General features: G+C 39.8%; 1 protein-coding gene across 2 annotated transcripts; it reads left to right on the forward strand.

Moving 5' to 3' along the window:
• Positions 1-1,050: 1,050 nt before the first annotated feature.
• LOC129830005 (eukaryotic translation initiation factor 4E type 3) lies at positions 1,051-9,539 on the forward strand. 2 transcript variants are annotated; one of them, XM_055892124.1, is made up of 7 exons: positions 1,051-1,368; positions 3,167-3,239; positions 3,406-3,500; positions 3,596-3,656; positions 3,771-3,837; positions 7,846-8,001; positions 8,145-9,539. In XM_055892124.1, exons 1-7 carry the CDS (start codon positions 1,205-1,207, stop codon positions 8,189-8,191), a joined length of 663 nt encoding a protein of 220 aa, XP_055748099.1. In that variant the 5' UTR covers positions 1,051-1,204; the 3' UTR covers positions 8,192-9,539. The 2 variants fall into 2 exon arrangements, with proteins under 2 accessions (XP_055748099.1, XP_055748100.1); XM_055892125.1 differs by lacking the exon at positions 1,051-1,368 and adding an exon at positions 2,852-2,939.
• Positions 9,540-9,575: the final 36 nt, after the last annotated feature.

Genomic DNA, 9,575 nt, shown 5'->3' on the forward strand with positions numbered 1-9,575 from the left:
GTTTGGTATGTGTTTAATTGGTCAGGGCGTGAGTTTGGGTGGGTAGTCTATGTTATGTGTTTTCTATGTTGGGTTAATGGGTTGCCTGGTATGGCTCTCAATTAGAGGCAGGTGTTTGACGTTTCCTCTGATTGAGAGACATATTAAGGTAGGTTGTTCTCACTGTTTGTTTGTGGGTGATTGTTCCTGTGTCTGTGTATACCACATGGGACTGTTTCGTTTGTTCGTTCGTTTTATGTAGTCTGGTCCTGTTTGTGCGTTCTTCGTCTATATGTAAGTTCGTTTGTTTCAGGTCTGTTGCCTTCGTTTCTTGTTTTGTAGTTTGTTCTAGTGTTTTGTCAGTTTTTCGTCTGTTTAATAAATTCAGTATGTCTTCATCACCCGCTGCGTCTTTTTCCGTTCAATCACCACAAGACGAACGTTACATCAACTTCCATTTCCTCGTACCCCTACACATCGACTTGGTACTGGTAGCTATCATTGAGTCATTGTGTATTTATTCCTTGTGTTACAATTTTTTATTGTATTCTGCATTGTTGGGAAAGGACAGTAAGTAAGCATTGAAACTGTTAGTCTACACCTGTAGTTAACGAAGCATGTGACAATGGACATTTTATTTTATTTCATTTGAATATAAAGGGCATGTATAATGTTCATTCACACATTCAGATCATCAATCTATTTTATATTGGCAGATGCAATTGTCACTGAAAATATCAATGTCATGCTTAGATGTTTTAGTCTGAGTACCAGTTTGTTTAGTTCATTCTACTCTTTGCCAGTCCTGTCATGATAAACTTTAGCATAATGACATCGAGTTCAAGGAGTGGAATGTTAGATAAACAGACTGGTACCCATGCTGGCCATAGATGTTTATTAAGGTCATGATGCTGATGATTGAATATTATGATAATTCTGGTTGATTTAGACATATTTACTGTATTGATGTTTGTGTAATGGACTGTGAAAAGTATAGAACAAATACATTGTATTATATTCCATTCTATTCTACAGCATCGCGCCTGCCGCTTTTGACAAGAACGTTTGGTCTGTAGACAGCAAGACGTCATCATTTTACTGTTGTTGTGGCGGCAGACCACTGAAGCGACGAATGAGTCAGCAGAGTAGGCACTTCCAATACAATCAAAACGGAAACGAGATCTTTTAAAAACAATCAACTCGATCATTTTTTACAAGCAATGAAATGGCAGTTCCTGCTGTCCCGAATCTGCAATTGAACAAAACAGTAAGTCAAAACTCCCCAGAACGTAACATCCATATTGACGAAACAGAATTGGAGAACATCACGAACAACGACGGAAACGGCACTCTCCCATTACATTCTCCGTGGACTTTTTGGCTTGATAGGTAAGCTCACCATTTTATCATTACTTAATGGCGATTCTTTCTATGCTTTCATGTGGATGAGTTTGTGTCAACAAAATTGCATTTGCTATAGCTAGAAAGCCTTCTTGCCAAAACAAAGGAGTAGGCCTTGCAATCAGTTATGCGTATAACGCCGCAATAAGGCAAGATGACTACCATATTCATTATACATTATATGATTATTACACTTGACTATAAGTCTGTTTTCGCAATCACGATACATTGCTTCTTATTCCTCAGCTGATTTGATACCATGCGCACCATTAGATATATCGTGTTCTCAAACTCAGTCTTTGATTTATTTTAAAACTTCAGATCACCGCTTCACTGTATTTGTAAATATGATTATGTTATGGGAGGTGTACACATGACCTGCAGAAATTGGACTTTGTCTATTTTCATGAACACTGTTTGTGCTTGTATTGGGGCATAGTCTGTTAAGACCTTGGTTTGGGGAAAGCACTTGGCCCTCTGATTTGTTGTAAACATGTTTTTTTATGAAACATCGGCCTAGTGGTGAAAGTATTTATTTCCAATCTCAAGACTAAAAGTCAAATTATAGGCTGGTCTGTTTTTGTTTAGGCAACTGCCATCCATTGACACTTTAATGTGGGCAATTGTTCTCTGTCTTGGTTTCAATTTAGATGTAGCTTTTTTTCTAATAAAAACATGTGCATTGTGATGGATGTCACAATAATGGCCATAGATTATCATTTTGCATATACAGATATTTCCTTTCAATGTGTTTTTATTGAAATGTATATATGTATATCCATCAATGTACTGCTCTGGCCAAGAGAGAACGCAGACAATTTAAAGGGGGTCATTCTTGTTTACTGCTGGGCTAGAGTCCAGTGGAAAGGGGATTGACACCTGATATCCGACCTGGCTGCTTTGAGCACAACCTCTTTTGGCTGAGTTATCTAGTAAGGCCTGTTTACAGAGAGTGGGAGGAAGGCTTGCGATAGGTACAAAACTAAACAGGTTATTTTAGGACTGATAGATGATAAATGAGTTTAAATATTGATATTTTGTAGTGCTGGGCGATTCCGAGTTCGGTTTCGTTTTTGGATTTTTTTTAGGACTGATAGATCATGCCAGATGCGGAGTTATAAATTCGTTTAAATATTGATGTTTTGTAGTGCTGAGTGTTTACGAGTTCGGTTTCGTTTTTGAAAAAATAGTCACAGTTTTCAATTTCGTTTTTTTTATGCATTATGTGGGTTCAGTGCTGTAACAACACAGAATAAACCAATTGATGGTAATGACTGTCCATTTACTATGACTTATTGGGCTCCTGAGTGGCGCAGCCGTCTAAGGCACTGCATCTAACAAGTTAGATTCATCCAATGTCTGTCATGTTTTTGGAATACGTGATGGCGTCGTCGCTGCCTTCACTGCTCCCTGTGCGCACTGATTGCTAGTGCGCATGTGATGTTGGTCTATATAAACCGGATCCAACCCGGATATAGACGGTTCATGAATCGGCGTTTTCTAACATGAGTCTCCAGTTTTTATTATACCACTGTGCTTGGGCCCCACAGGCTTGCTTGGTAAGAACCAACGAAAACAAGCAGCTGCATGAGCAATGTATTCTGATCATTGTAGTTAAGGACCACGTTTTTTCGCTTAAGTTGGCGTCTGCTAAATGACTTAAATGTAAATGTAAATGTAATAACATGTCTCAGAGAGAAATCTCTATAGAGAAACGCCATCTGTCAACGAAGAACATTTCAGTTAGTCGCTGAGCACTAATGTTTTGTTTGTTTCTTTCCTCCAGATCTTTACCAGGAACAACGGCAGCAGAATGTGAATCAGGTCTGAAAAAAATCTACACTGTGCAAACAGTTCAGGTAAGGTTTGCGTGTTAGTAAAACTCAACTAAACTATCTGCCTGCATCACATCATTATACATACGTGTACTGTACTTTTATGGCTTTGTTTATCAATAATAATGCAGCAATAAGAATTTGAAAGTCATGGTAAAGAACCTATTTTTCCTTACATCTTTTTGAATAGAGCTTTTGGAGTGTGTACAACAATATACCTGGGGTGTCCAGCCTACCACTGAGATGTAGCTATCACCTAATGAGAGGGGAGAGAAGACCACTCTGGTGAGCCTAACTCACCTAATTCATACATAAGTCTATGCATGTGTAAATTATATTCTATGACCTTTCATTTACTCTTGTCTTTAAATTTCATCCAGGGAAGAAGAGAGTAATGCAAAGGGGGGAGTTTGGAAAATGAAAGTACCCAAAGAAAGCACTGTAAGTACAATACAAGTAATGTTATGTTTTAATTATTCATACAAATTTAATTTATCATGTTGAGTAAATGGGTGTAGTATTGGTTACATACTCAATGTGTCTTCATTTCCCCAGCCTGCTGTATGGAAGGAGTTACTGCTGGCCACTATTGGGGAACAATTCACTGATTACTGTGCTTCAGGTAAGAGTGTGAAGAGAGTGCATTGTGTGCAGTGTTTTTCAGACTCCAACTGCAGGTTTTGGTTTACATGGTCTTGTCAGCTTGTACAGTCATGTCTAATGAGTCAGTGTTACAAATCCCTTTGGCCCGACAGTCTAGGGGGGGATGGTAATGGGACCCGTAACATAACTCATGCAAATTATAGTGACAGTGAGAACGAAATAACCATGACAACTAATATCTACCATCAAACACTCAGGGTTTATTTACAAACACACAGTAATGGGAGGAGCAGGAGAAGGGGCTGAGCTGGACCCAAGGAAAGAAATAATTATCCACAAACACCCCTAAGCTAGACTAGCCTACTTCAACGGCTAACTAACCAAAAATACAGTGGGTGGTCCGCCCAGTTCTAACTAGTGTATTTAACAAAATTTACCTACGGGTAGTGTATGCCCATGGGTGACCTGTCTGATTACCCCCTATCAAAGAAACACTCAAACACCATAACAAAACCAATACTCACAGGTGGGGACAAAGTGACATGTAGTTGCAAACCAAACAAGAGCTCTACAGACAGATGGCATTGACAAAGAGAATTGAGCTCTAGAGAACACAACTGACAGGGTTTTTAAACCAAGGGAATGTGATTGGGTAGGAGAAAAGGAGCAGGTGTCTTCTGATTAGCGACTGATTGGGGAATGATGATTGTCACCTGTGAGTAGGGGAGAAGGAGAGAAAAGAAATACACAGGATACACACAGAATACCTGTATCCGTAACAGTCAGTCAACCATACAGAATAACTCTGTGAAATGCCATGCTCATCCAACGGTTTCTGGGCCTTTCCTTCGGATGCCATCCTGTTCTACATTCCTCAGATTGTTCAGGTCCTGCACTATTACAAGATGGGCTATGAGAGAGTACATCCAGTGGGTGGCCCAGAAGTCTCAGCTCTTGGCCCACCTGTTCATCTGGAACATGAAGACTAACATCGGATCTGTCGGTGGAGATGATTGAGGAGATAATAGGTTCTCAGTCTGGTGCAGTTAAATACTACTTCAACAAAATCACCAATGTCTCCTCCATCATCAAGCTCACCCCAAAGGGAGATGAGAGGGCATGTCTCAAAGCTCTGTTTGACAAGGTCTAACAAGGCTGCTACCTGCCCAGTAACCCAGAGGCCGTTGTACTGGACATTGAGTCTGGAACACCCATACAGAGTGCTGCCAAGGCCCTGTACATGGCTAAGTTTAAGGTGAAGTGTTGTGGGGTCAGTGAGCTGGAGAGGATAGGTCTGCGTTGTCAGACTGACTCCCAGGATGCGGAGCTGGGCGAAGACGTAACTTGCAGGATCGTCTGGCAGGTCGCCATCTTTAAAGTAAGATGACTGCAGATAGGACGTGCTGGCTCTCCAGATCATTTGTCTAAGAACATCTTAAACAGGTCTAGTCCCACCAGTTGGGTTTCCCTACAGAGTGGTGGCTACCGACCCTGGGTGTGGTGTGATCGAGTGTATCCCAGACTGTAAATCCCGTGACCAGATGGGCAGACAGACTTTTGGATGTATGAGTACTTCAGAAACCAGTATGAAGACGAGTCCACTCTAGCCTTCCAGAAGGCGAGGTATAACTTCATCTGTAATATGGCTGCTTACACCCTGCTGCTCTTTGTTACAAATCAAAGATGGACACAACAGGAACATCATGCAGGACAGCAAGGGATGCCTTATCCACATCAACTTTGGCTTCATGCTTGAGAGTTCTCCTGGTGGTAACCTGGGCTGGGAGCCAGAGATCAAGCTGACTGATGAGATGGTGGTGATCATGGGAGGCAAGATGGAGGCCATACCTTTCAAATGATTTATGGAGGTGTGTGTCAGGGGGTACCTGGCTGTCAGGGCCTACATGGATGCAATGGTGTTTCTAGTTACTCTGATGCTGGACACTGGACTACCATGCTTCAGAGGACAGACCATCAAAGTGCTGAAGTAGCGACTCAACCTCAGTATGAGGTTGCTGCTTTCAAGGTCATCCAGATTTGCTTTCTCAGCAGCAGGAGCAAGACCTACGATATGCTTCAGTATTACCAGAACCAGATCCCATACTAATGACCTGCTGCAGTATTATCACATACTGAAGACCTGAGACCTGTCTGATATGAGTCTTTATTCTCTATGTATGCAGTAACCTCTGCTTTAGACTGTCTGTAAGGTCAGAGGATGTCCTATATACAAAGTAATTATCCTTGGCTTGCTAGCTAGCTAGCATCCAGCAACTTGTGCACTTTATAGATTGTTTTATTTCACCCACCTAATTGGACCCTGATCAAGAGCTGTTATACTAGACTAGAGAAATCACACTAACCAATCACACAACCTCTAACTGAACTCTAATACAATCAGCAAATCTCACGGTCATCAATTTATTGATGCAATCACATACTAAGTGTGTGTGTGTCCAGTAGTCAAAAGTGATGAGTAGATCTTCTCTCCGGGGACATTTCTAATGGTGGCGCTAGTGACTATCTGTCTTGAGTCAATCACATACTGTGTGTGTAGCTGCTCCAATGTAATTTGGTCCAATTCAGAATAAACCAGTGTTTTGTTTACCTACTAACCCTCTAACTCTGCATGTCTCACAACCAGACCTTCTAGTAGTAACGTCTTACATGGATTTAGTAGCGGTATTAAACAGGTGTGTGAGATTCTGTTTGGAGACATTGTTCTTTCTGCACAAAGAAATATTTAATTCACCTTCAACCTTGTACTTCAATCTCCTGGATTTGCTTTTAGTATGAACGGTTGCATCACCGCCTGGAATGGCAACTGCTCGACATCTGACTGTGGCGCTACAGAGGGTAGTCCGTACGGCCCAGTACATCACTGAGGCCAAGCTTCCTGCCATCCAGGACCTCTGTACTAGGTGTCAGAGGAAGCCCCAAAGAATTGTCACCCAAGTCATAGCCTGTTCTCTCCGCTACCGCACGGCAAGTGGTACCGGAGTGCCAAGTCTAGGACCAAAAGGCTCCTTAACAGCTTCTACCCCCAAGCCATAAGACTGCTGAACAATTAATCAAATGGCCACCCGGATTATTTGATTTAGTGTATTTACACTGCTGCTACTCGCTGTTTATCTATGCATAGTCACTTTACCCCTACCTACATGTAAAAATTACCACGACTAACCTGTACCCCTGCACATTGATTCAGTACCGTTACCCCCTGTATATAGCCTAGTTATTGTTACTTTTTATAATTTTTTTACTTTAGTTTATTTGGTAAACATTTTCTTGCCTCTTTCTTGAACTGCATTGTTGGTTAAGGGTGTGTAAGCATTTCACGCTAAGGTCTACATCTGTTTTGTTCTGTGCATGTGACAAATAAAGTTTGATTTGATGGTGAAGAGCCCAAAAGCAATTTCTCTAAACCTTGGCACAAACAGAAGGGTAGTATTAAATGACAACTACACTCCTCTGATGTTATGCTAGATGTTACCTTCTTAATGTGTGACAATATATGAGACTGCTGTGAGAATCTCTTCAAAAACCCTGCTGTTGTCACGCTGTATATCAACTTTCGGTCTTTATGAAGATGCTTTACTTGATTGTTTGTAAAGCGAATTAATCTTACATCTGTCTCTTTATATTAGATGGTATGTATTTTTGTTCTGAATGGATATGTTATTATTAATATATAATTAATTATTTGACTTGGATGTATAAGATGATATACCCTATATGTATTACAGAGTGTGTTTGTAATATAACATAGTCGGTTAAGAGCATTGGGCCAGTAACTGAAAGGTCGCTGGTTCGAATGCCTGAGCTGACTAGGTGAAAAATCTACTGATGTGCCCTTGAGCAAGACACTTATTCTTAACCTTAATTGCTCCTGTAAGTCACTCTGGATATCTACTAAATGTAAAAAGTTTACATCTTTACAATATTCCATTGTAAAATTGTACCTCAAAATACTGAAGGGTATTGATGTTTTTCTGTAATATATATTTTTTCTCTGGTTATGTTTCAGAGGATGAGGTGGTTGGTGTTAGTGTCAGCGTTCGAGACAGAGAAGATGTTGTTCAAATCTGGAATGGAAATGCCTTTTTTGCTAACGAAGCAAACATCCTAGGAAGGATCTATGAACTTCTTCCACAGATAACTTTTAAAGCAGTATTTTATAAGCGTGAGTACTTTCAATCTTGTATGACATGATAAAACAAGAGTAAAGTACGTGGTAGTTCACCCATCAAAACAACGTTACTCTTCCCTTACTATAAATGAGCCTATTGATAACTCATGAGATTAATGTATTTGTTTCTATTTCAGCACATGAGGAGCACCATGCCTTCGAAGGAGGTCGGCCAAGACATTAGCAAGCTTTGCACATTTGACACTTTGTTGTTTTTGGTCTTGGAAATTGACTGAATCTTCTGAGCTCTACTGTCTTTCGTAAATGTGTTATACAGTTACATCAATTTGGGCAGACAGAAAATGTCATAGCTGGGCTTCATTTTTAGGATGACTGATACATGTTCTTTAGTGTTCGTCTTTTTTATACAAAGATATTTAGCTAAACCACACATTTTATCTCAACAGTGCACTTTTACCAGAGCCTTTTAGTTGTTTTCACAGTTTCCTGATCTTACGTTGAATTTACATTGTTCCCTGATTCTAGAATGATGGAGAGTATTTTCCTCAAGCCAGTATTATTCATACAGTTTTATGTGAAAATGTTGCACATTCTAATTGTTTATTTATTTTGGGGGGTTGGTAGTTTGTTTTTGGCAGGGGGGGGAAGAAATCTGTTAACTGTTACTGGTTGTTAGATTTGTCAAATAACACCAACTTTTTTTACAAAAACTAAATCACCACTCTGCGTGGTACCAGATAAATGCTATAGTTTAGTTTACCCTGAGTGTTTTGGTAATTAGCAGTGGGTCATTGTACAAACACTCAATTGTTGTTTCAGAAATGCACAACAGGCTTTTTTCATTTTTACTGTAATGGACAGGATTACTATTACAGTATCTTCAGTTCACTAATGCTGATTTCTAAGTTGTGCACTCATTTATTATAAACTACATAATTGTGGTTTAATCAAGGAATATAGACTACGCCTAGATGGGTATCAGTTTTCTGAAGAATATCAATTGCATATATCAATTGGCTCATTCTAATTTAAGTCCTACAAACTTTAAAAGAAAACCATTTTGAAATTCAAAAAACGATATGATGTATGAACCGTGCTTTGGGTTGAATGAGTACTTATCTTTACCAAAGACCTTTCTAACCCTCTCTCTCTGTCATGTGTGTGTGCACAAGCATGCATGTGTGTGTGCATGCTCCCTGCCAAGCTTTTTAAGTTTTGTAACCTGTTGGTTGTAATTGTCATCAGATGCGGTGTCTGTAGTTGATTGATGAGCTTCTCTGTGACTCAGGTCATCCATGTTCAAACAATAAGCACATTCATTAGTGACGTTTTTGTTGAAAGAAACAAATAATCGTACATAATGTAGCTGGACTTTCTGTCCGTTTTTACTATAGCGCCCAGTCAAGGTGAGATCTCAACTGATTGTTAATCTTTGGAATGGTGCCTTGTGTTTTCCAAGGGTTTCAGTCTTGAAAGTTGTTTATTTTTAACATTGAACCAGTCAAAATGTAAAATCAATATTTTTGCTGATAGATTTTGAAATGTTGGAAAAATGAAATGCTAAACAATCATGCCTTGTTGTTATCTATGGTCTCTGGTGCTGTTTT

The sequence above is a fragment of the Salvelinus fontinalis genome, chromosome 31 (assembly GCF_029448725.1).
Source record: "Salvelinus fontinalis isolate EN_2023a chromosome 31, ASM2944872v1, whole genome shotgun sequence".
NCBI classification, from domain to species: Eukaryota; Metazoa; Chordata; class Actinopteri; order Salmoniformes; family Salmonidae; genus Salvelinus; species Salvelinus fontinalis.

Excerpts from the sequence above, each read along its gene's own strand:
- LOC129830005 (XM_055892124.1), top strand. The coding sequence starts at position 1,205 with ATGGCAGTTCCTGCTGTCCCGAATCTGCAATTGAACAAAACAGTAAGT. Across the intron at positions 3,240-3,405 it reads ACACTGTGCAAACAGTTCAG|AGCTTTTGGAGTGTGTACAA; the intron begins GTAAGGTTTGCG and ends CTTTTTGAATAG. Across the intron at positions 3,657-3,770 it reads AAGTACCCAAAGAAAGCACT|CCTGCTGTATGGAAGGAGTT; the intron begins GTAAGTACAATA and ends TCATTTCCCCAG.